Source organism: Eleutherodactylus coqui, chromosome 6, assembly GCF_035609145.1.
Source record: "Eleutherodactylus coqui strain aEleCoq1 chromosome 6, aEleCoq1.hap1, whole genome shotgun sequence".
NCBI lineage: Eukaryota > Metazoa > Chordata > Amphibia > Anura > Eleutherodactylidae > Eleutherodactylus > Eleutherodactylus coqui.
Window position 1 is genome coordinate 50164897 of NC_089842.1, and position 26266 is coordinate 50191162.

General features: G+C 47.3%; 1 protein-coding gene across 1 annotated transcript in view; it reads left to right on the plus strand.

Moving 5' to 3' along the window:
- Nucleotides 1-210: 210 nt before the first annotated feature.
- SSU72 (SSU72 homolog, RNA polymerase II CTD phosphatase) overlaps nt 211-26266 on the plus strand; it is a 69705-nt gene continuing 43649 nt past the window's right edge. Inside the window, exon 1 of the mRNA XM_066606795.1 lies at nt 211-429. Within this exon, the coding sequence (XP_066462892.1) occupies nt 350-429 (80 nt within the window). The 5' untranslated portion in view covers nt 211-349. The remainder of the gene's footprint in view (nt 430-26266) is intronic.

Sequence of the window (26266 nt, forward strand, 5' to 3'; positions counted from 1 at the left end):
TAAATGCAACGTGCCGCCATTACTGAGGGCTAATGGCCGCTGCCGCCTCTCCACAGGGCACAACCCGGTAGAGCCGGTCCGCCAGCTGTGACTACACGGCCAGGCCAGCACACATTGCCTCATACTTCCCAGCCATGACTCACTCCGGCCTCCCACCCCTCGTCGTCCCTGACATCTCCTATCTGCGTCACTTTCCCGCCCGCCTCCCCGGCGCCATTTTAGTTCCTGTGGTGTCGGAGCGCAGGCGGAAGTGCCGCCATCTACTACCAGCGGCTGTAGGGAGAAGCTTTTCTTCTCGACGGGTTTTGTGGAGCTGAGGAGGAAGCTCGGCCATCGTCTTACTGTAGCCATGCCGTCCACACCGCTCCGGGTAGCTGTGGTGTGTTCAAGCAACCAGAACCGCAGCATGGAGGCGCACAATATCCTGAGGTAACTGACGGGCGGCGGCGGCTGTGCGGCCCTAGATGTCTGTCATGGAGGAGGGGGCGCTGATGCATCTGGGGGGCGCTGGAGGACGTGGCAGGCCCGAGTATGAGGCGCTGTGTTATGGAGGGGGGGTTATACTCTTCATGTATCCATGCTTGTGTCTAGGATGGCTCTGTGTGGTATATGGGCAGTATAGGACGGAGCAGTGGGGCGGTAAATGGGCAGTATAGGATGGCGCTTTGAGGCTGTATATGGGCGGTATAGGACGGCGCTGTGGGGCGGCGCTGGGGCAGTATATGGTTGGTATAGGACGGCGCAGTGGGGGAGTATATGGGCAGTATAGGACGGCGCTGTGGGGGAGTATATGGTTGGTATAGGACGGCATTGTGGGGGAGTATATGGGCAGTATAGGACGGCATTGTGGGGGAGTATATGGGCAGTATAGGACGGCATTGTGGGGAAGTATATGGGCAGTATAGGACGGCGCTGTGGGGGGGTATATGGGCAGTATAGGACTGCGCTGTGGGGGGTATATGGGCAGTATAGGACGGCGCTGTGGGGGGGTATATGGGCAGTATAGGACGGCGCTGTGGGGGGGTATATGGGCAGTATAGGACGGCGCTGTGGGGGGGTATATGGGCGGTATAGGACGGCGCTGTGGGGGGGTATATGGGCGGTATAGGACGGCGCTGTGGGGGGTATATGGGCGGTATAGGACGGCGCTGTGGGGGGTATATGGGCGGTATAGGACGGCGCTGGGGGGGGGTATATGGGCGGTATAGGACGGCGCTGGGGGGGGTATATGGGCGGTATAGGACGGCGCTGGGGGGGGTATATGGGCGGTATAGGACGGCGCTGGGGGGGGTATATGGGCGGTATAGGACGGCGCTGGGGGGGGTATATGGGCGGTATAGGACGGCGCTGGGGGGGGTATATGGGCGGTATAGGACGGCGCTGGGGGGGGTATATGGGCGGTATAGGACGGCGCTGGGGGGGGTATATGGGCGGTATAGGCCGGCGCTGGGGGGGGTATATGGGCGGTATAGGCCGGCGCTGGGGGGGGTATATGGGCGGTATAGGCCGGCGCTGGGGGGGGTATATGGGCGGTATAGGCCGGCGCTGGGGGGGGTATATGGGCGGTATAGGCCGGCGCTGGGGGGGGTATATGGGCGGTATAGGCCGGCGCTGGGGGGGGTATATGGGCGGTATAGGCCGGCGCTGGGGGGGGTATATGGGCGGTATAGGCCGGCGCTGGGGGGGGTATATGGGCGGTATAGGCCGGCGCTGGGGGGGGTATATGGGCGGTATAGGCCGGCGCTGGGGGGGGTATATGGGCGGTATAGGCCGGCGCTGGGGGGGGTATATGGGCGGTATAGGCCGGCGCTGGGGGGGGTATATGGGCGGTATAGGCCGGCGCTGTGGGGGGGGGGGTATATGGGCGGTATAGGCCGGCGCTGTGGGGGGGGGGGGGTATATGGGCGGTATAGGCCGGCGCTGTGGGGGGGGGGGTATATGGGCGGTATAGGCCGGCGCTGTGGGGGGGGGGGGGGCATATGGGCGGTATAGGCCGGCGCTGTGGGGGGGGGGGGCATATGGGCGGTATAGGCCGGCGCTGTGGGGGGGGGGGGCATATGGGCGGTATAGGCCGGCGCTGTGGGGGGGGGGGTATATGGGCGGTATAGGCCGGCGCTGTGGGGGGGGGGGTATATGGGCGGTATAGGCCGGCGCTGTGGGGGGGGGGGTATATGGGCGGTATAGGCCGGCGCTGTGGGGGGGGGGGTATATGGGCGGTATAGGCCGGCGCTGTGGGGGGGGGGGTATATGGGCGGTATAGGCCGGCGCTGTGGGGGGGGGTATATGGGCGGTATAGGCCGGCGCTGTGGGGGGGGTGTATGGGCGGTATAGGCCGGCGCTGTGGGGGAGTATATGCCCATGTAAGCAGATTTGAACGGCAGTAAAGGTGCTTTTAAGAAGGATCCATTTAACATGAAAGTGAGTGATAATTGTTCCGCCTTAATGCCCACGGATGGCGATCGTTTCGCTCGGTTCGTGTTATGCAGCATCAGACCCGTCGTTGGCGCACTGACTTGCCGCTCGGTTTAGATGGCGCTCGTTCAGTCGTTTTCACTTAAGATTTCTCGCTGCCTGTGTGAACGAGCGGGTGGTGTGCCTGCCTGTGTGAAGGAGCGGGTGATGTGCCTGCCTGTGTGAAGGAGCGGGTGGTGTGCCTGCCTGTGTGAACGAGCGGGTGGTGTGCCTGCCTGTGTGAACGAGCGGGTGGTGTGCCTGCCTGTGTGAACGAGCGGGTGGTGTGCCTGCCTGTGTGAACGAGCGGGTGGTGTGCCTGCCTGTGTGAACGAGCGGGTGGTGTGCCTGCCTGTGTGAACGAGCGGGTGGTGTGCCTGCCTGTGTGAACGAGCGGGTGGTGTGCCTGCCTGTGTGAACGAGCGGGTGGTGTGCCTGCCTGTGTGAACGAGCGGGTGGTGTGCCTGCCTGTGTGAACGAGCGGGTGGTGTGCCTGCCTGTGTGAACGAGCGGGTGGTGTGCCTGCCTGTGTGAACGAGCGGGTGGTGTGCCTGCCTGTGTGAACGAGCGGGTGGTGTGCCTGCCTGTGTGAACGCGCGGGTGGTGTGCCTGCCTGTGTGAACGCGCGGGTGGTGTGCCTGCCTGTGTGAACGAGCCGCTCGAGAGCCAAAGATGACAGAATTCGCTTGTTGAAAGATATAAAATCGGCTAATCTAAAAGCGCTTTACAGGGGTTGTCCCACGAAAGCAAGTGGGGTTATACACTTCTGTATGGCCATATTAATGCACTTTGTAATATACATCGTGCATTAAATATTGGCCATACAGAAGTTATTCACTTACCCCCTCCGGTGTTGGCGTCCCCGTCTCCATGGCTCCGACCAAAGCCGCCTTCTGCCTGGATTAGACGCGCTTGCGCTGCCTGCTTCTTCTGTCCTGCTGAAGGGGCAGAAGACCTCTGCGGCGCGAGCACGCCAGAGCGGGACAGAAGAGGGCAGACTGCGCAAGCGCGTCTAATCCAGGCAGAAAAAGGCTTCGGTCGGCACCATGGAGACGGGGACGCCAACACCGGAGGGGGTAAGTGTATAACTTCTGTTTGGCTCATATTTAATGCACGATGTATATTACAAAGTGCATTAATATGGCCATACAGAAGTGTATAACCCCACTTGCTGCTGCGGGACAACCCCTTTAAGGGCTCATTCACATCGGTGTGATTTTTACCGCATATTACGCCCACGTAATACATGGCAAATTAAGTCAATTAAAGTACATTGATTGTCATTGCGCCATTTGCATTAGTGTGTATTACATATAGTCCTATTCTTTGTGGGTTGCGTATTCAACGCTGTCAATGTGGCGGTGCATACGTAACACCGCGAGGGGACAGAGCTGGGGATTAAAAAAATTTTTTAATATATATTTATATAGTCATGACCGCATGCGTGAGATACGCTGTCATGGGCAGCGATAGCCGCACCCACGGCGGTTAAACCCTGCAATCCTCATGCTGCGCCTTGCACATACAGCCGTGGAAATGAGGCCTCAGTAAGTGCTGCGATTTAAAACTGAGCTCTTTGCTGCGTTTTACTTTAATTTTTGGCCGCATCATTGAGGAGCGTGAAACGCCCAGAAATAGAACAGACATCGCGGCCATATTGTCTTCATGTTATACCGCGATTAGGGTGGTGCTGAAAGCGCTGCAGGAAAAAGCACCTGTGCGGGGGAGGCCTTTGGAGGACCGATCGGCGTGCAGGTTGATTTGCGCTAATTATATCTAACAGAGAACTGTGTTTTAACAAAAAAAAAGACATAGCAATATCAAGTGTTAATCAGTGGCGGTCCCGCTGCTGAGACCCCAACTGATCGCTAGAACAAGGGGCAACAGTGCTCACATGTTCACAGGACCCCCACCAATCAAGACGTTTGACATGTCAACGGTTTTTTGACCGTGAAGGTACTCTTTAAAGGGGTTTTCTAGGGGGAATACTATTGATGACCGATAATCGGCCACGGTCCTCCACCCAGACCGATCGGCCTAATTTGTGCGCTCACTGACAGAGCTGCAATTACACAGTGGAAGCAGCAGAAGTCTCTGCTCCGACCTCTGTGTAGTGGCCAGCGCTTGTAACTGCAGGCATGGAAATAATGAGACACCACCTGATCAACTATTGAAGACCTATCTTGAGTCTAGGCCATCAGTAGTATTCTACCTGGAAAACCCCTTGGAAAGCACCGCAGTGTCCCAGCGATGATCTGTCCTGTGCTTTTACACAGGAGTGATCATTACTTAGTGATAGGAGGCGGAGCGGGATGGAGGTTGTTCCTGCCGGCCTCCATTCACAGTAAACAGGTCGTTGTTTATAGATGACTGACGGCCTGTTCACAACGATGATTTTTAGGTCTGCGTAAAAGATCCGGTCAGCGATTTATGGCTGATCAGTCAGTATGCATGTTTGCTACACGGTAAATTCGCAGGCAGTGAAATGCATTGCTGTACGCAGCTTCTCTCACACTTGCGTGTGAGCATTACGTAATCTGCGTGTGCAAAAAAAGAACACATGTTCTATTTTGCTGTGTATTATGCGTGAGATAGCACATTGTTCTCTATAGGCATGTAATCAACGCCGCCCATACGCAATTGACAGGAAGACTGCGCATGCCAGCGCTGGATCTCCTCTCCTCTCGCAGTGACACGGTTACTGAATGGACCAGCGGTCGAGCGCGCACTTTACTGCTCCTGCGTAATACACCGTGAATAGAACCTATTGATTTCAATGCCTTCACTCACGTCTGCGTATATTTCGCGTGACTTTCGGATGGGTGAAATAAATATGCAGCATGTCCTATAGTAGTCACTGAAATGGGCCAACGCAAATACATTATTATAAATAGACTAGAAACCTGCGTATTTGTGCATCAAAACAATGTGCCCACTTCCATTTTTTTTTCTTCTTTTCTTGCATGCTGAGAAAATTGCCAGTCACAGTGGGCTAGTGCCAGACCCATCTCATATCCAAAAGCCCCCCCCCCCCCCCCGAACAATGTTTGGAAGTCCCATATCGCCTTTCCCCCCTGCGTGAGATTGCAGGAAGCCGTACAGATGTCATGGCAGTCGGGGCCCTTCTGAATGGCCCCAAAGCTGACTTAGCAGACTGCCTAGCAAGCCGCCCCTGTGGGGTGGCTTGATAGACTGCCTGACAAATCGCATTATGACGTAATCCTGTTGTTCCGCAGGGAAGGTTTAAAAAAAAAAAAAAAAAAAGTAAAAATAAGGTCAAAGTTTGATTACTTTTTTTTCTTTACAATTAATAAGTTTAAATCGCCCCCCTTTTGCCATATCTATAATGAAAAAAATCATAAAAGAAAAATACATATTTGGTATTGCCGCGTTTGTAAAAGTCCGATCTATCACAGTAGTGCATTATTTACCCCGCACAGTGAATGTAGTCTGAAAAAAAAAAATAAAGAGCGCCAAAAAAAATGCAATAAAAAGCGAAACGTCGTATATATTTAGAATTGGTACTAAGGTAAAATACAGGACATCCCGCAAAAAATGAGCCCTCGCACAACTACGTCGACGGAAAAATTAAGTTATTGCTCGCAGAAGATGGGTGTGGAAAATAATTTGAAAAAATTAAATGTCTTTACAGCAAAATGTTTTTTGCTGTACTATTAAAAATAGTACAGGAAAAAACCATACAAGTTTTCATCGTAGTAATCGTACTGACCCATAGAATAGTTATCATGTTGTGTTTGTGCGCCATAGAAACAAAACGCACTGAAAAATGGCGGAATGTCCTTTTTTTTTTTTTCTTTTCCCCATTTTATTCCACTTAGAATTTTTTAAAGTTTTTCAGTTCATTATATGGTGCATTAAATGGCACCATTGAAAAATACAACTTGTAAAAAAACAAGCCCTCGTGCAGCGACGTTGATGGATAAATAAAGGAGTTGCGGTTTAATTAATTTTTTTTAAATGGGGAGGGGGGCGGGGCCGCACCATTAAGGGGTTAAGTGGGACACTCTGTTCGAGGGATTGACTGACCCAAACTGTCATGATGGTGTCAGTAAAGCCTGCGACAAGGCTGAGACGCACATCTGTACCAAAGGTTCAGAAAAGAATCCTTGCACCCTTTTTTTTTCCATTTTATGCCTGATGTTTTCGTTGGGATATTTTATAACAGAAGCCTGGGTTGTATAAATTTAACGGCTGCCACTTAAGGCCCTTTTACACGGAATGGTTCATGAAAATGAGTGATAATCGCTGAGTGTAAATGCAGCCAGTGATCAAACGCCAAACGATAAATCGTTCTTTTTTCCGTTTATCGTTCATTTTATGGAGGCATAAAAATCATCGTTGGTTCGTTCAGTAATCACCCCTTAAGCCCTTTAAGGCCTCATGTCCACGGGGAAAATCAGGCCCGCCGCAGATTCTTCATGCAGAATCCCGCAGCGGGTCCCTCCTTTCCCGCGGACATGAGGCCTAAAAAGATTTACTTACCTGTCCGGACGCTGCGGATCTTCCCTGCGTCGCGGCCGGATCTTCTTTCTTTGGCCCGGCGGATGTGCTTGGCACGCCGGCAGCGCGCCGTGCGCATGCGCCATGCGCTTTTTTATTTTTATTTTTCTTGTACGGCTCTCCCACGCCGGAGAGCAGGAATTCAGCTGCGGGTGTGCCGTGGATCCGGATGGCTTTCATAGGCTTCAACAGAAGCCTGCGGGAGACCCGCACTAAAATGGAGCATGCTGCGGGTGATTTCCCGCACACGCAATCTGCGCCTCAAGGGAAAATGACATCCGCAGGTATTTAACTACCTGCGGGTGTCCAATGCATCCTTATGGGGGCGCGGATCACGCGTGCGGAACACCAGCTGCAGATCTGTCCCCATGGACATGAGGCCTAACACTGCAGGACGTACATTTACGTCCTGCAGGTTCAGGATATAGATGGAGGGGGATCGCGGCCAACACCGCCCAGAGCAGCGCAGATAAGCTGTGCCGCTGATCAGAGCTGTTAACCCATTAATACTGCCGTCAATTCTGATAGCGGTATTTAAATGCCTTGATCGATGATCGGGGGTCGTCGCTGCCATTGCAGATTGCCTATCGTGGCTTGACATATCTTGTAGTACACCAAAAAAAGCTTTTTTAAATTTGGTATCTTAGTAATCTTACTGACCCATAGAATAAAGTTATGTCATTTTTGTTGCATTGTGCACATCATAGAAACAAGACCCCCTCCTCCCCCCCCCAAATGTGGTAGAATTTCTTACCCCCCCCATTTCTCTCCACTTAAGTGCTGAAAAGCTTAACAAAAAAATATATAGTACATTATATAGTACCATTGAAAATTATATAGTACCAACTCGTTCGACAAAAAACAAGCCCTCAGATAGCTACGTCGATGGTTAAATAAAAGTTATGATTTTTTTTAAAGGTGGGAGGAAAAAAACGAAACTGGGAAGGGAAAAAAAAAGGTTGTGTCCTTCAGGGGTAAAATACTGTTTTAGTCGTTCTCATTCACTGAACGACCCAACAATGAATCGGCCTGTATAAACAGACTGTGAGCGAAAGCTGACATCATTCCCCCTTTCAAATAAGAAATCGGAAGGTCTAAACTGACTTTTTATAGTCGCAATTTGTATTCCCATATAACAATGTGATATCGGGGTGCTTTCACACGGGCGGCATTAGCCCGCAGTCTACACCAAAAGGTTTCCACTCCATAACCTGCGCTTATACATGTGGATTTTAGTGTGGAATTTTCGGTCTTTACGTATGGATTGCTGAACGTTGCAAATAAAATTTTAGGAAAAAAAACTGCATTTCCTTTCCTCTATCCATCTCTCCAAAAAGCTCCTGTGCAGCTCAGTCGACAGGAAAATGAGGGGAAAAAAATGGGTGTTCAGTGTGGTGATGCTATTTTTTATTTATTTTTGATCCTGTTTGGTTGCAATCGTATCGACTTGGTTAATTTTATTATGTTACTTATACCGCATGGTGAACGCTGTTAAAAATAAAAAATAAAAATAGTGCAAATGTTTTTTTTTTCTCTAATCCGTCTCTATGTATGTTGACCATACAAATCTACAAGACCTAGTAAAGCAGATAATCGTTCAAACGCGCGAAACTAAACGACAATTATTCACTTTAAACGCAAGCAGACGACTGAACAACGAGCGAGAATCATGTGTTTCTCGTTCATTGTTCAGTTTCAGCCAGATCATTCAGCGTTATGGGTGAGAGGAGATGAAACTTTTTACCAGAGGCCTCCGTATTTGAACCCCAACGCGATCCTCCTCCTGTGAAGCTTCCCAGATTCTGTACATGCGACCGCCGGACCCATGCGCAGGAGTCGGGGAGCCCAGGAAATGTAAAATCTCCTTGCGGTCGCTGAGTGCTTGAAGCAGTGATCGGTGGCCTCGTTGAGCGGTCACGTCATAAAAAAGTAGCGAACATAGGTTGGTCTCACATGACAGGATAGGAATTACAGATTCCACATGCGTCTGATCCGCGGTAATACGCAGATCAATCGCATTGGATTACACAATTCCGCTCACATTAGTGGGTCGGAATTGTGTAATCCACTCGCAGAAAAGAGAACGCAGCAGGTTCTATTTTACTGCGGCTACCTGCAACATGGAGCCCATTGTGCTCTATGGTCGCAGATATACCCGCAGCCCATATGCAACTACATTGTGTATGGGCTGCGGGTACCCGTGTCATCGCTAAGCGACGGTGCGGGAAATACAAACCAAAAAAGGTGTACTGCGCATGAGTGCCTGTGTGAATAGGCAGTTATGCGCTGCACATTACGCGGCTGCACGCAGGGTCACAGCTGGGATCCGCTGCGGTCCTCCGCAAGCGGAAACCACCTACGGCTGCGTGAGCCTGACGTTAATTATACCGCTACCTGTAATACGTATTTTACAAGAAGCCCCGGGAACGCTCACCTTCCTGCAGTTCCAGGAGCAACTTGTTGAGCGCCTTCTGTGTGAGACCGCCGAACCTCAACGAGCTGACGAAGACTCACGGAGTGCCACTTTTTACACCCCATACCCACCACTGAGGTCAAAAAATACCCCCCAAAAAGTATGAGAGGAAGGGGGATACCCGGTTTTATTGCCCCATGTACCCATCCCAACCAGCCTCCATAATTACCCGTGTCTTCAGAAATACCACACAGTTCACATTATTACTTTTATCTAAGATTTGGGGGCTGCCGAAAAGGGCGCGGAGGGGGGGAATATTTTTAGGGAGTCAATTTTTATTCTGTACAAGTGAGCAAATGGGTCAAACGGTCAATTCTGGACGCTCGAGACCTACTAGCTCTCAGGAGTCACTGCATTGAAAGCAAGCATGATTCTAGAATTCAGGTCACTGCATGGGCTCTGGAATACTTCCAGAAATCATTCTGTGAACACAGTTCACTGTGCAACCCATAAATGTTAAAAGCTGTATCATGCAAAGAAGAAGCCATATATCGACATAATCCAGAAACGCCAACGTTTTTTCTGGGCCAAAGCTCATTTAAGATGTCGCAGACACATCTTAATAGGCAGCCATTCATGGCAGCCTTGGGGGCCTTCATGAGACCAATTGAATGCTACTTATGTAGTTCCAGCATTGTCTGCAACGCTGTGCATAATTGTAACTTCTCTGTCTCGGTCTTCATAGCCTTGCAATCTTTTGTCTTCATTTTTCTGTCCTGTAGTATTGTGTGTGTTTGTTTTTTTTTGGTTTTTGTTTTTTTTCGATGGAAGTGAATGGTAAGCGGACCAACTGTATGTATATAATATAATTATTATTATTTTTTTTTTAAAGAAACCTAAGGCAGGGTTCACACAGGGCAGATTCCCGTCGGAAATCTCGCGGTTTGGCCGCAGCAAAAACCACGATATTGCCGCCGGGAGAACCGCCGCGGTTTAAGCCGTGGCGGCTTTGAAGCGGCTCGGCCGCATGCTTTACCGTTGCGGCCGGCGCTCTCGTAGAGGAGAGTGCGGCCGCGACGTAAATAAACAAACAAAAAAAAGTAAATAGACATGCTGCATCTTTTGAAACCGTGGCTGCGGCGGCCGCAGCCGCGGTCTCAGCCGGATTTACCGCAGCGGATAAGCCGTCCCGTGTGGACGAGGTTTCTGAGAAATCTCGTCCACATGGCTGGCTAATCCCGAGATTAGCGGCCACGGGCGGTTTTGCCGCTGCAAAACCGCGGCAAATCCGCCCTGTGTGAACCCATTTTTGGAGCTACTGAAAAAACTGGTTTCTGGATTCTTATTTCAAACTCGCAATTAAGCTGGCCACACACAAGTCTGTGTGCGTCAGTGCCCGCAAGCAGTTAGGTTAATATTGGAAAACCCTCCCAAAAATATTGGTCTTTTATTGTAGATTTTTAATGTTTTATGTAAAAACATTTGACGCAGAACTCAGTTGGCTTAAGTTCATTTTTAATCCTTTAGTGACCTAACTAAATTTTAGCCTTAAAGGGGTATTCTCCAGATATTGCATATATTGATAGCTCTGTCCTCTGGTTGTTTACTGTTTGTTACCAGGGAAACAGACCCACCTCTTCTATGGAAAGGATGTTGCAGAGGAGGTCTGCATTTGCACACTTTTTCATCTCTCAGGAACACATGCGCATTAGCTTTCAGCCTTGCCACCAACTACTGTTGTGCTCTTTCTTTCCATAGGAGAGGTGGTGTGTTTCCCTGGTAACAAGCAGTAAACAACCAGAGGGCAGAGCAATCAATATCAGGAGAAAGGAGCATTTTGGAAATAAACCTTTTATTAGTGAGTGCATTGTTTTGCGATTTTCCAACACCTTGAAATAGGATTCAGGAGATGGCAATAACCCTTTTAAGAGCCAGTAAATTGTACCCTCTTTTGTATTCCAGTGACCATAACTTTTTATTTTTTCGTCAGTGTAGTTGTATAAAGCTTGATATTTTGTGGGAGTTCTAGTTTTTATAGGAACTGATATCAAGTACATACAATGTATTGAAGAACTTTCATTAATTTTATTTATCTGAGGGTAATGGAAAAAAGCGATTTCAACATTGTTTTTGGGGATTTATTTCTATGGGTTCACAGTGTGATACTAATATGTTAACTTTGCTATGGGTCATTACAACAACACCAAGTTTATAGAGGTTTTATTATACTTTACCACTTGTGTACAATATAAACTTTTTTTTTTCCTTTTAATTATATGGCCCCACAATCCACGACCAGGGCATTTTTATTTGTCAATACAGAGATGTATAGCTGTATTTAAAGCCTTGTGAAAGGGGGAAAAAATCTTGTTTCTCCCCCCCCCCAACAAAAGTTTAGATTCCTGGGGTTAAATGGTTTAAGAGAAGTGATTTAGATGAGCAAGTTCTCATTTCACTCCTCAAAAAAAGAAACCCCTATGTAATAATCGGAGAGCAATAACATGAACAAAAACATTCATGTCACCCCCACCCCCTCTTCTAGGACAGAGAAGGTATACAGGAAAATCACAGATCTCCTCTGCTGCCGGCTTGTCCCCCTCCCTCTCTCTTCTGTACATCCACAAAAAATTTACAGATGTGAATTTAGGCCCCCTGTCCACGGGCATTGCGGTATCCCGCGGCGGAGCAGGAGCCGGGAGACAGACCTCTGCTGTCAGCCTATCTGACAGATAGGCTGACCATAGAGAATCGCGGCAGTTAGCAGCATGCTGCGGATTGCCGGCCGCGATCAGAGAATCTCAATGATTCTCCGCTCGTGGACAGGGGGCCGGCGCTTTTCATAGCAACGCTATGAAAAGCTTCAGACGGCGTAATTCACCGCCGGCGGAATCGCCTGTGGACAGGGGGCCTTAGTGTTCCCATCCTCACTTCGAACGCCCGTCACTCCAGTTCTGTAAAGGCTACTGACAAGCTTATGGTGTCGTCTTTAAATAGCTGTAGCTAAGATTCCTGGATTTAAAGGCTCATTTTCATGGGTGTATTGTCACTGCGTATTACGCATGCGTGTATTCCATGCATATCACGCGATGAATGGGGGCAATGAAAGTCTGTAGACTTTCACTCTTCCATTCACACCTGCGTGTGGGCACTGGATACCGATACGCAGAAGAAATAAATTGCGCTCTGCTCTTTCTCTGCATATCGTACTCGGCCCTTGTATAGGCAGCATTTCCATATGCAGCAGGAAATTTTAAAAAAAGTCATACCATGGTCATCCGCAATACAGAGAAATTGGATCCGCAACTGGCCGGGCTCACAGACGGAATCCGCAGTAGGCCTCCAGCATGCCGAATTCAAACCGTTCGTGTGAGTCCAGCCTTAAGGTTCAATTGTAAAAAAAAAAGCTTTTATAAGTGAACATCGTTAAACTTGTGTTCCACTACACCTTTCTGTTTTTTTTTTTGCAATTTATTAGTGTCAATCTTGCTGCCTGATTTGGGCCAATATAACTCTATGGGAACTTAGTGTAGATGTTAAGTGTTCTTCACTATATGTATTTGACCCAATCCTATGGTACCTTATCATCCTGAGTTCATCCTAGCCCTAACCCATCTTGTTGGCCTTTCACTTTTTGTCTTCCATTCATTCCCTAAACACTTGGCCATCATTAAGAAGCCATTCCATAATCATTGCTCTGTCCAGCTACCACCCTATCTCACTGCTTCCATTTGTATCTATACTCCAGGAACAGTATGTCCCCCTTGAAACTTACCATTTATCCTTCTAAACCTATCCTCTGCTTTCAACATGGTCAACTGCTCCCTTCAGTTACAAACTCTTTCCTACCTTGGCATCACTACTGGCCCTCTCCTGGATCTCTTCGTACATTGCTGTCTAAACATTTGTTATCTCCCCCTCTATTTGTGTCCCCAGCGGCTCTGTCTTGGGACCCCTACTCTTCTCCACCTTTTGGACTAGGACAGATCATAGAATCCGAAAGCTTTCAGTGCCATCTTTCTTCCAATGACGCCAAAATCTGCTTCCTGGCAGATGTTATCCATAATCCTAGAGGAAAAGTGTGTGTGTGTGTGTGTGTGTGTGTGTGTAATATATATGTGTTCCTTATCCCACTTTCTACAACTTGAAAAACTGAACTGTCTTCTATGCCAATTTTATCCAACACCACCCACTAGATTTATCCATCTCAACTAATGGCTCCATACTTTTCCCAGTACTGATGTAAATTTGGCTCCGCCCCCACCTTCAAACCCCACATAGAAGTCCTAGCCACGACTTGCTGCGTCCAGCTCAAAAACCTCTCTGATATGATCTTTTCTCAACTCTGAATTGGCAAAAATGCTAGTATGTGTCCTTCTCTCTCGTCTAGACTACTGCAATGTCCTTCTGTTGTCTTCCATCCGTCCCTCTTGTACTCCTTCAATCCATTCTCAACTTCTCTGCCTGGCTTTATACACGTGTTACTCTGCTGCCAGTCCCTTCCCTTGCTCCCCATTGTCTGGAGAATCCAGTTCACAATACTATGGGTGTTCCCAACCTGTCCTCTTTATACATCTCTGACCTAATATCCTGATACCTCCCCACATGTAATCTCCAGTCCTAACTACCTTGTTCTCAGCTCTCCTCCAGTCAGCTCCTCACATAGTTGTCTCCAAGTTTTCTTCTGTGCATCCCCTATGCTCTGGAACTCGCTACTTCAACAGATAAAGCTTTACCAACAAGAACCTGAAAACCTACCTCTTCTGAATGGCCTAACCCACCCTGGGAAAAGCAAGATTAGGCATGACCTATGGCAGTGGCCGGAGGTGGGAGGGAGTTTTAGCAGCGTGGCTGCTAAACACCCTCCCTCTGTTCTCCTCCACCCTCACCTCTGCTCTCCTCCCTGCTCGTTCTTTGCAATGTGAGGGGATGGTGGCGGAGCTAAGTGCCGTCCCGCCTCCTCCCATTGCTGGATGGGGCGGAGATAAGCTCCCGCCTCTTGTACATAGCTATCAATGGGAGGAGGCGGGAGGGGTCGGCGCTTAGCTCCGCCACGAGTGGGGAGGAGAGAGGAGGTGATCCTGCGATAGGGAGGGGAAAGGGGCAATGGCATGGTGACCTTGGCGCATATGCCCTGGGGCCCATGCCATGTGAACGGGTGCACAAACGGGAGGCCAAAGATTTGTGGCCTGTTCACAAGCTTTAATGCCACAGGTGGTAGCGTATATCGGCCGACCGTGAAAACTGCGTCTGATATGCGCTCCTGGGAAAGAGCCCTCAGGGTGGAGAAGCCACTGCCAGAGAGCCTGGCAATAGCTTTTCCTTTCCCTATTGAAATAAACATGGTTTTTCAGTAAACATGCAGATTTTGGCCACAGTCGGGAGAAATGGCTTTATTTATCTTTGATGTATATTACACAGTGAGGACTCTGACAAGGAATACTTTGAGGCTAGTGATGCAGGGCCTTAAAAGGGAACCTGTAAGCTTCTTTTGTGCCCCATAAACTGTTATGGAGCTTAAAAAGTGAGGGATCAAGGGTTCCAGGGAGCTGCTTTTATACCGTGTCCTCCATTCCAGTGCTGTGCCTCCAGAAAGCCGGCACACGCACAATGTGACTCTTTTGAGAAGGATGTGTGCCTGTGTTCTCTCATTGATCTCTACAGGAGAGCATGCACACAGGGCCGCCTGAAGAGTCACACTGTGTGCCAGCACTGATTTCTAGTAGGCACAGTGCTAAAAAAGTGGGACCTGGGGTTGTATAAAAGCGGCTCTCTGGTACCAGTTTCCTCACTTTTTAGCCCAGTATTGTAGTTTGTGGCTCAAATATGCTGACTGGTTCCATTATTAACTGCCAGTTGCCCCTGGTGGCAACCTAGGACATGCAATGCACATTAAAGTGCACTGTACAATCTATTTATTGGTAAATTGCGCAATAGCGCTTGTCGTAGGTTTTTCCCTGCAACCATGCACCATGTTTCAGTGGCCAAAGAAATCATCCCAGTGCATAGCCCCATAGGATTTAAAGGGCCATGGACAGAACACGGCCCAAGAATACAGCAGTATGCAACTAACCTGATGGATACCGCTATCTACCTTGTTTCCCCCTGTCTTATCATACTTGCCTAGCAGCCGGCGTTTGGGTTCCTCGCGCTGGTGTCCGTCGCTGTGGCAGGCTTCCGTTTCGTCCTGCATGCCGACAGAGCAGTTCTTTCTGGTAGCGGGGCTTGAGTACCCGGCTTCCAGCAAGCGAATGCTCTGATTGGTTAATCGAGCACCGGCTTTTATTGGCTGACACAGAGCTCGATTAACCAATCCGCTTGCCGGAAGCGGGGCATTAAAGTCCCGCTACCAGGAAGAGCTGCTCTGCGTGCCAGAGGACACTGAAGCCTGCAGCAGCACCGCAGTCCAGTGCAAGGGACCCGAACACTGACTACTAGGTGAGTGGTTTTTGTGTTAACATGTAGTGTGGCTGGGGTTTATTTTCGGGGAAGGGCTTATATTTCAGGTAGGTAATGCTACGTTGCTTCTTACTAGCCGTAATAAATACTAGATGAGGGCACTAGCATCCATTCACTAGGTGTAGTTTGCTCTGAGTCATATAGTGGTGACTTGCTGCTCCTTTTTTTTTTTTCCTGTTTGTAAGCTGTCACTGCATTGTTAAAATGTGAGATGAAATTAAGCAGGGCTGTACCTGCTAACCCAATTACAGGTTAGGGACTATTAGGTTGGGTTCACACTGGGCGGATTCCGGGCGGAGATCTCGCGGTTTCGCCAAGGGTTTTGAAGCGGCACCGGCTTCTGCCAACTTTGCTGCGGCGTATTCGCCGTCCCGTGTGGACGAGATTTTTGAAAAATCTTGTCGACGTGACTGGCTAATCCCGGGATTAGCGGCTGCAAGCGGATTTGCCGCGGCGCGGCAAATCTGCCTAGTGTGAACCCAGCCTTAAGGGCGGCTTCACACGAACTCATTCCTAATGTGGAATCTGTTGTCTGCTTCCACACGGACGATCTGCAGCAAATCGCATGCATTGAAATCTATGTAAAGTCACTTTTACCTTCACATTCGTGGAAACTAATTGCGTATTCCACGAGCGGAGGTAAAATCGCAACATGCTCCATTTTGTTGCGGACTCTTGAGAACCGCCTCTTTGAAGTCAATAGAGGCCGTCGGATGAGTCGCGGGTACCCGCCTCATCACCTAGCGATTGAGCGGGAAATAACATTAGAGAAAAAACAAACTATACTGTGCATGACCCACGGCGAGCATCTGCAATACAGAGTTTGCAGAGCTGCGGGAACCCACAGAGTTTCCGCTGCAGGTTCCCACATGTGGAATCCGGCTCTCCTCTGTGCAGCCGGCCTAAGGCAGTGTGGACATCCAACTATAAACCATTCTTTTAAAGATTTAAAGGGCCTTTCACATGTCCAGAATTGAGACGACCATGCGTTATCTGCCCTTGTCTGTGTCACAGATCACTGGGCAAACAAGCAAACTCGTTTTTGGGGCACCAAAAATCATCTGTCAACAGCATATCACTATAAACCGCAAATAGGCTGCCGACATCAATGGAACTGCATTTACCTTTAGGTGCGTTTAGACTATCATTCCAAATATCGTTTGAATGAAAGTGAACTATAATCGTTCAATTTAAACACAAGCCAGCGACTACGAGAATGGTCCGCTTCTCTTTTGCTCAGTTGGCATAAAAATTATCATTGGCTTCTTGTTGTGTTTAAACTCGCAGGAATAATGAAACTTTGAACGAGGAGTTCACTATTCCCGACGATTTGCTTGTCTAAACAGACTGCACGAGCGTGAAAGAGTTGGTAATGACGTCACCACCTTGTTCGCTCTGGCAAACTAAGAATCATGAGGTTCCTGTTTAGTAAATGGAGTTAAACAAGCTCTGACTTGCAAAATCGTTGATATGGGTTCATTCTTGGCAGACTCTTCCACTGCAAAAGGGTCTTTATGGCCCTTCTATACAAGTCGGTCGCGCATAAACGTTAATTTCTCTGGCCGTTGGCCCTTGTGAATGTCTTCAATCAGGTGGCAAATTGCATCTCATGTCAATTTCCTTACAGGTTTTGCGTGGATTTTTTTCTGCAGATTTGGAAAATCTCATCTACTTTGCTGTTACTATAAATGCCGCAGGGGTTTGCATGGAAAATCGGCCCCGTGTGAACCATTAGGCCGCTCTCGCGCAACCGAATTTTACCACGATAACTGCGTCTGAAAACGAAAGTGAAATGTGAGGTGTTCATGTGAAAACAGCCTTGCATCACTTCAGGGATGAAGGGAATCCCAGCTGTGGCTATCGCAGCAGAGGATCGTGGAGCTCTCCCATTGCTTGCTATTCAGCTGCCACCGGCCCAGATGAAAACAATGGGTGATCTCGCAGAGAGATAAAACATACTGCGATGTCTTTTCCACATAGCATCGCGGTGCCATGCAGGAAAACATCGCTAATGTGAATAAACTCATTTAAAAGAATGGGTTTTATTTGTGTTTCTCGCAACGCACAAATTTTGCACAATTTTCATGTTAGTTTGAAGGGTAGCCTAAGGCTACTTTCACACAAGCGTGAATCTCGTGCACATGTTTTCTGGATTGCGAGACTCGCAAAACTTGTGTGAATATAAACTCCGCTCGTGTATATGACTATTCAAAAGAATGTTTTCCCTCATAGTGATCTGTTGCTTTTTTTTTTTTTTTCTTTCTTTGCGTTCCTTGGAATGAATCAACTGTTGATTTCAATAGGACCTTAAATACATCACATGGCACAGAAGCGATGCGGATTGGTTTTGCAGGAAAAATGCCTTGATTCCGCGGATAAAAAGCACGTTGACGAGCGCGATATCTGGACGGGGTTTCTCGTCTTGATATTGTGCTCGCCGTGTGAAACCAGCCCAAGGGTCCTATCATATCGATTGGCAGTTATATGTCGCTCATCTAACAAGTTGATTGACAATCGTCAAATTGACTTTACACATAACAATCGTTTGCAATGAATAATCATCATTAATCACAAGTAGCAATGTCTTTACAAGGGTGTGTGCTGTTAACAAATGAGGAATTCCTGTATAAAAGATCTGATCAGCTGACAGACTAGCATTTGCATACAAATACTGGGCAGAACATGGTAGAAGCTGCTTTTAATATATATTCATATTGGATTTCATTATTTACTGCTTAAAAGGATTATATGAATGATTAGTGGTTGCTTTGTACACTGTTTGAAACAAAAGGGTTTTTCTTTCTTTATTTATTTTTTTTACACAAATGTTACAGCGAGATACTAGCTATAGGTAGGGCTAGGCGATTTGGCCTACATTTAATGTCTTGGCTTTTATTTCAATATTCTTGTTTTTTTTTTTATTGTAGGCCCCCTGTCCATGGCAGTTATTTCGTCGCCGGCAAATCATGCCGGATAAAGCTTTCCATAGAGTTGCTATGGAAAGCACTGACCTCATATCCACGAGCGAAGAATCATTGCGATTCTCTGCTCGCGGTTGGCAATTCACAGCTTGCTGCGAATTGCCCCGATTCTCCGCGGTCAGCCTATCTGCAGATAGGCTGACCTGCGGAGAACAGTATGCCAGGTCCTGCTCCCGGGCTACGGCTCCTGCGGCAGAGATTCGCCGCGGGACACCGCAACGCCCGTGGACAGGGGGCCTTAGTCTTTTTTTTTGCTAAGGTAGCTTAAAATAACAAGAAATGTCTATTTTTTTTTAAACCATGCAATTCCTAAGGGCTAATGCCCATGGATGGATTTCTATCACGTGGTGGAAATCCGCTGTGTTATCCCGGAGATATTGGGTTCTGTTGAGCCAAATAGCTCAATGTTCATGCTGCGGAATTCTGAAGCGTGAAGGAAATCGCGGCATTCTCTAATTACCGTGGGAAAACGTGTGGTCAGCTTCCATTGTAGTCAAAGGAAGGCGTCCATCATGCGATACTTCCGCTGTGAGCACAGCAGAAGTAACGCATGATTACACGTCATCGCCCACTGACGGTGTGTCATGCGCTGTACGGTGTATATGTGCTGGCTCCGGAGAAGTGAGTGGGGTTTTTGGCGGGCGCCGTGTTGGACTCCACAACGATATTCCACTGGCGAAGGTTTCCTCGAGGCAGAATTTTTGTGCGGAAAGTCCGCACGGCAATTCTGCCCGCGGCTCCTAATCCCGGGATTAGCCAACAAAGTGGACAAGATTTTGCAAAAATGTTGTTCACACGCTGTGGCAAAGCCACACGAAAACTGACATGCGGTGTGGAATTCAATTCTGCAGCATGTCAATTCTTTTCTGCAGCGGCCTGTCTCCTCTCTATGGGGAGAGAAAGCCACAGCGGATTGCCAACAGCGTAACTGCTCCAAAACACGCGGCTAAAGTCCGCAGGTTTTGAAGCTTGGCTTTTCCAGTGGAATTCTCGTGTTTGTTCAGTGCGGCCGTTTCGCGAGCATTCCGCTGAAATTCCATCTCGTGTAACACCCAGCTTTACAATGTGTATATTGCACTGTCTTCCATGCAGCGCAGCCTCCTGTCTGATACTTATTAGGCACCATCTTGATAGAGCTTCCACTGAGTTCTGTACAAGAACAGCTAGAAGGACAATGTAAATATCATCTATATATTGACCTAAATAAGCTACAGACCATACATATACAGTCACTGAGGAGGAACTATTATGTTCACTATACCTGTGGGACTGGAGCCTCTAATAATCAGCTGTATTCTGAGCCACGTTGTTGATTTCTGCAGGAAACGGACAGCTCCGTTCCCATGGCAGTGGCCCAGCTTGGTATTGTAAGCCATGTTCAGATTAAAATGAGTGGGAGAAGAGCATACAGTACCAAACCTGACCACTACAGTAGCAGTGGAGCTGTCAACTTCCTGCAGAAATCTCCGTGCACAAGCAAAACAGCCTGGATAGTAGCTAATTGGTGTGGGTCCCAGATAACTCGTCTTCCACTGAGCTACTGTTGATGATCCATCCTGAGCATAAGCTACCCTGTTTCCCCCAAAAAATAAGACCTACCCTAAAAATAAGCCCTATTTGTATGCCAAATTTGTAATTTTTTTAAAATATATATTTAAAAAGAAAATTTAAAGTGCTTTTTGTTTGTTACCAAATTTTGAGACCCATAATTGGTTTTTCTTTTGATTGGACTGCGAGGGCTTGTTCCAAGATGTAGTTTTTCATTGGTACCATTTTGGGGTACCTATGACATTTTGATCACTTATTAAATAGGACATGGGTGCCCTAAAAAAAACAAAACTGGCGTTCAGTGTTTTTTATTTAGTTTTATTTTTTGCAACGTTCACCATGTAGGATAAAACATTACATATTTTAATCTGGACTTTTCATGTAGTGGGAAAGCTGTGTGTTTTTTTTTTTTTGTTTGTGTTTTTTTTATGTAATAAAAAAGGCTATTAAACTTTTTCATGTTTTTATTTCATCACATTAGGTCAACATCACTCAACAGTCGCGCAAACGATAGTTTGAGTAACAGTTTTGAGCGATCATCTTTGCATACCTTATAATGGCTACTATACAGTTAATGCTGTCGGAGCCGGACACAGCCATGGTTGCTAATAGAACAATACAGCTGTTTTGCATAAACAAACTACTGTATTGTTCTGCATGCTTACAGTCCATGCCCCGTTGTGAATTCACAGCGGGACATAGGCACAGAGAAACTTATCAGTGCAGCCGACTGTGTTAACATCAGGCTGCTATGATAACAGCTGATCGCTTAATTCAAGAAAACTTGGAAGTGAGCGATGAACGATTCGTGCACAATGTCAGTGCGTTTAGATGCAACAAGAATTACTCAAAAGACAGCTTTTGAGTGATTCTCGTTGTGTCTAAATGGACCACTAGTCTATTAAGCTCTGTCACTGGAACACTGTAGACTTCAACACATGGTTGCCCTGGGAGCATTCTCTAGGCTTTGGTCTGCCATGCAATTCCTGCAGTTGTGTGATAAGGGGAATGGGGGCTGGAGGATACCTTCTTTAAGGCGGTGTTCACACAGGGTGGAATCCCGACGTAAACCTCGCGGCTTTGCAGCAGCAAAAGCGCAAGATTTCCTCCGGGAAAGCGCAGCTTCAAAACCCGCAGTGCTTAGCTGCAGGTTTTGGAGTGGCTTGGCCGCATGCTTTTCCGTTGTGGCCAGCGCTCCCATAGAGAGGAGCGTGGCCACAATAGAAAAAAAAAAGACCTACTGCAACCGGGGAATCCGTGCCGCAGCACCAGCTTTGCCGCGACAGATTGGCCTTCCTGTGCAGACTAGACTTTTGGCAAATCTCGTCCACATGGCTGGCCAATCCCGGGATTAGTGGCCGCAGGTGGATTTGCTGCAGCAAAATACCGTATGGAGTTTCCGCGGTAAATCCGCCCTGTGTGAACCCAGCCTTAGATGGCTGCTTGGATGTGTTGCCAACTTCGTCAGCAACATCTAAAGAGCTGCAGTTGGAGCTAGCACCAATCATAGCGGGTGTCAGCTGTCAGAAACTGCCAGTACCTGCCAGTGTGGAAGTAGGCTTGGCTCCTGAGCCCACTCCATATACCGCCGCCATACATTTGTGGCAGGTTGTCGTTGTGGGGTGAAATCTGCAGCTCTTATAATCAGCATTTTGTTTATCTTGCTCTACAGTGTGAACAAAGCGACAATGTTCTTCTCCAATTGGGTCATCGATAAACCAGGCGGTTCCGCGTTATAGATTTTGAGGCTCAGTAGTACAATGCGGAATGGTTTTCAAGGATTTCATATTCCCTGTGGCTTCTCTTTTTCAGTCTGCTAAAAGATTAAACCTGCATAAACGCAGTCAGAAACGTAGTGTATAATGTTCCTTCACATTATCCTGTTCACATCTGATTGGGCAAATGGGCCTGTTTATTTTAATTTGCACATTGAATGGCATAGCTGCGGCCCACCCATTAGTTGGAGGCGCATCAATGAACCCACTGTTAAATGCACAGTAAATGGACTTTAAATGTTTTTGTTAGTTCTTTCTCTCCATTCCATCTCTGCATGCGTAAGCAATCTGTTAGTGTAGGTAAATGGGTTTTCTGAGTCTCCAATATTGTTGACTGTATATTGATACCAATATCTAGTGGGGGTCTGCCGCTCAGGACCCCGCTGATCAGCTGTTTGAGGAGACGGGCTCAGGTGAACACTGCGGCCTCTTCTCAGTACAGTAACATTATTCTTGTCGCCTTAGAGCTACTTAGTCCCATTTCTGAGTGAAGGGGATTGAGCTGCTATATAAAGCACTGCTGCTATGAAATTTACTGGTATACAATCAAAGGGGTTTTCTATTAAATGTCAAAACTCTGATGAGCACATGTCAAATGGCTGTTATCGAACTGTGTAAAGGGCCCTTAGGACGTTTAATTAGCCAAGCTGCAGCTTTTGTTCCCATTGCAACTGAGAAACCCATACCAAACAAAAAAGTCCAACTCTCATTGAGTATAGGCCCTTTTACACAAGCTGATCAGTCATGATGATCAACATTTGTTTACTTAATGTTTTTATAAGGACTGATTCACACTATGTGGGACAGAATGATCGTTCCCCTCCCACAGAGAATCATCGCTGTCGGCAGCACACCCCAGGGTCACATTGGGAGACCCAGTACCAACAATTATCTTTTTTTTTTTTTTTCCTTTTTCTGCTGCACCGTAGATGCGATAAGACAACAAGCCACATTGTTGGCTAATTGGTTGCAACTTAACCGCTTAGCGACGGACAATATGCCATTTTACTAACCTCCCTAATGGGCGTTAAACCTGCACATACATGCTTTTTAAGGCCCATTTAGAAACAACGATTATTGCTCAAAAGCAGTCTTTTGAGCGATAATTGTGTGTAACTGCACCGGCATCGTGCAGTTTTCGTTAAGCCATCGCTCATCGTTGTCTTTCAGCATGCTGAAAGACAACGATGAGCCTTTTTAGGGATTCACAGCGAGGATACAGCTGATACTATTGTTTCAGCTGTATCCCACTCCCTGATGACAGGCTGGGTATGAAGAACAGAGTGGTGCAGCTCTGTTCTCCATACACCGCTCGGCTGTATAACAGCTGGGCGCACTTAGCAGAGAACAGCTGGATGCAGAAGACAAGCGGGGACACTCCGCTTGTCTTCTGCATCCTCCGCTCCGAGCGCTCGGCTGTATAACAGCCGGGCGCTCCCAGCGGGGTACAGCTGGCTGCAGAGACATTTGAGCGATCATCTTGTGATGTAAATGGCACAATGATTATCGCTCAGAAGACCTCTTTTGAGCGATAATCATTGTCTAAATGGGCCTTAGTAAAATGGATTGGCTGACTACTGAATGATTGGCTCCTGCTATAACCAGCAGTAGTGGAGAAACCTCAGTTTCCGGCAGTTTAATGCCTCCTGCCCATGGACGGATATTTGCTACGGAATCTGTGGCGAACGTCAGCACCATGGATCCACAGTAAATGCCACCTATAACATGCTATGGGAAATCGATTCTTGTTGCACACCTGTGGAAACCAATTGCGGTTTCCGCAAGCGGAGGAAAAATCGCAGCATGCTTCATTTTCGTATGGGACTTGCACAAATGGCTTCCATTGAAGTCAATGCAAGGTCTCCAAGCCACGGCCATTCCAGAATGTAATTTCCGGATTCACCGCATATTCCGTGTCATCGCCTAGCGACGACGTGGGCAAAATCTGTGCTGCACATGTGCGACGGCCGGCCCAGCCACAGTACAGGGAAAAAAAAGTGCCGTTACGCAGGGGTCACCGGCCACGGTCAGGACCAGATTCCGTGCGGGAATCCGCTGTCGGAATTCATACCTGCCGTGTAGGAGGCTAAGCTCTTACATGCCACAATCAATAGCAACTGCAGCATGTAAGCAAATCACAAGGAAATGGGCTCCTGTCACTCATCGCACCCTGCAGTGTGATTGCAAGGTACCCAAACATTGTAAATAATAATTATCGTACATCGTGAACACTGTAAAAATTTTAAAGTGACGACAGACCAATAGCATATATGCAAGCAGCACACGGGAAACTTGCTAGCAATATTGTAGATATTCCACAAGAGCAACGTTTCGACCTGCCGCAGGCCTTTCTCATGCTGACGACAGGACTGCGATTTTTCTTTTGTACACACCCCCAAAAAAACGCAATAAAAAGCATTCCAAGTCGCATGTAACTCAAAGTGGTACCAATGAAAACTACAATTCTTCCTGCAAAATAACAAGACCCCACAGAGCTCTATTGGTATGAAAATGTAGGTCTTAGAATGTGGCAATGCAGATTCAGTTGTTTTTCTCTGAAAACATGTTTTTAGTATGTAAAAGTTGTACAAAATGAAGAAATCTATATAAACTTGTATTGCTGTAATCGTGCTGATCAGAAGTAATTTTTTAATTTTTTTTTTACCGAATGGTGAACAAAACCGATGGCAGGATTTCTAGTATTTTTGGTGTGCGTCCCTCTCCCAATAAATGCGCTAAAAGTTCTATGACACATTATATGTAATCCAGAGTGGGGCCATTAAAATCAAACCACCTAGATCTATGTTGAGGTTTTGGCTTAGACTACAAACTTGGTCCGTAAGGTAAAAAATAGTCTCACCACTACGTGGTCAAATGGATATTCAATAGATAAGCAGGGACTTGATGCTTGGATTCCTGCCAATCCGTTGAATCCCAGTGCTGCGGTCAGTGCAGGAAGTAGAATGTGCTGACAAGAGCGCAGCGCCCCAGTTGGTAGTGTAGGCGTAGCTCCTGTTAAACGCACAGTGACAGTGGCCCCAGGATTCAGCTGATCCACAGGGATCCAAGCGCTGGCTATCTGCGATCATGTAATAAGGACCTGTATGTTATCGATCGAGAAAAAAGGTGTGGAATACCCTTTAAGCTGCACCCAATTGTCCAATGATGTGGCTTGTTAATTGTCTTTATCTGATCTATTGTGCAGCTGAAGAAGCGATCATTGTTCGCAGTACATCTCCCCCTATGAACGTGGGGTGTGCTGCAGACAGCGATGATTGGGGGTGAACAATCATTCATCCCACATAGTGTGAATCGGTACTTATAAAAGGTTTGGTAAATGAGCGTTGATCATCATGACTGGCACTCGTTTGAATGCCTTGATCAGCTTGTGTAAAAGGACCCTTACTCTATGCAAGTTTTGACTATTTTATGTTTGGCATGGGTTTCTTGGTTGCGTTTTGCATGTTCACACCGTAAGCCAACCTACAGCTTCTGTTCCCATTACAACTGGAGACTTCTGCTCCAAATACACAGAGGCCGATTTTAGGGAAACTATAGCTTGAACAAGATTTGCTTTGTTTTGCTTCAAATGTATAGTGTCACCTTTTTGTCAAGTTGAGTTTTTGCCATTTGTAAAATTGCTGATCCCTCAAAGTAAAAGAGGTGGTGTCGCTTCCCTTTGCTGGGATATCTATTCTTGTATTAACCCCTTGAGTGGCAGGTTTCCTACCATCCTGTCGTGCCCACCAGGGCAGGTTTTTTAAAATGGTCTAATCATTGAATTTCAACTAGTTTTGCAGTTGCGTCTCAAGAGCCATAACTTTTTCATTTTTCCATTGACATGGCCATATGAGGGCTTGTTTTTTGCAGGACAAGTTGTGATTTTTTAAACAGGGGGGAGGAAAAAAAGAAATGGGGGGAAAAAAGAAAAAAAGGGGCCATGTCATTAAAAAAGAAATGGGGGGAAAAGAAAAAAAGGGGCCATGTCATTAAGGGGTTAAATAATGTATTAACTTCCTTCTCTGGGTCATTACGACGCATGGATACCACATGCGTGATTGTATTTTTGATTTTTTACAAAGTAAAGGGAGACAAGAGTTTTTTTTATTTTTTTTAATATT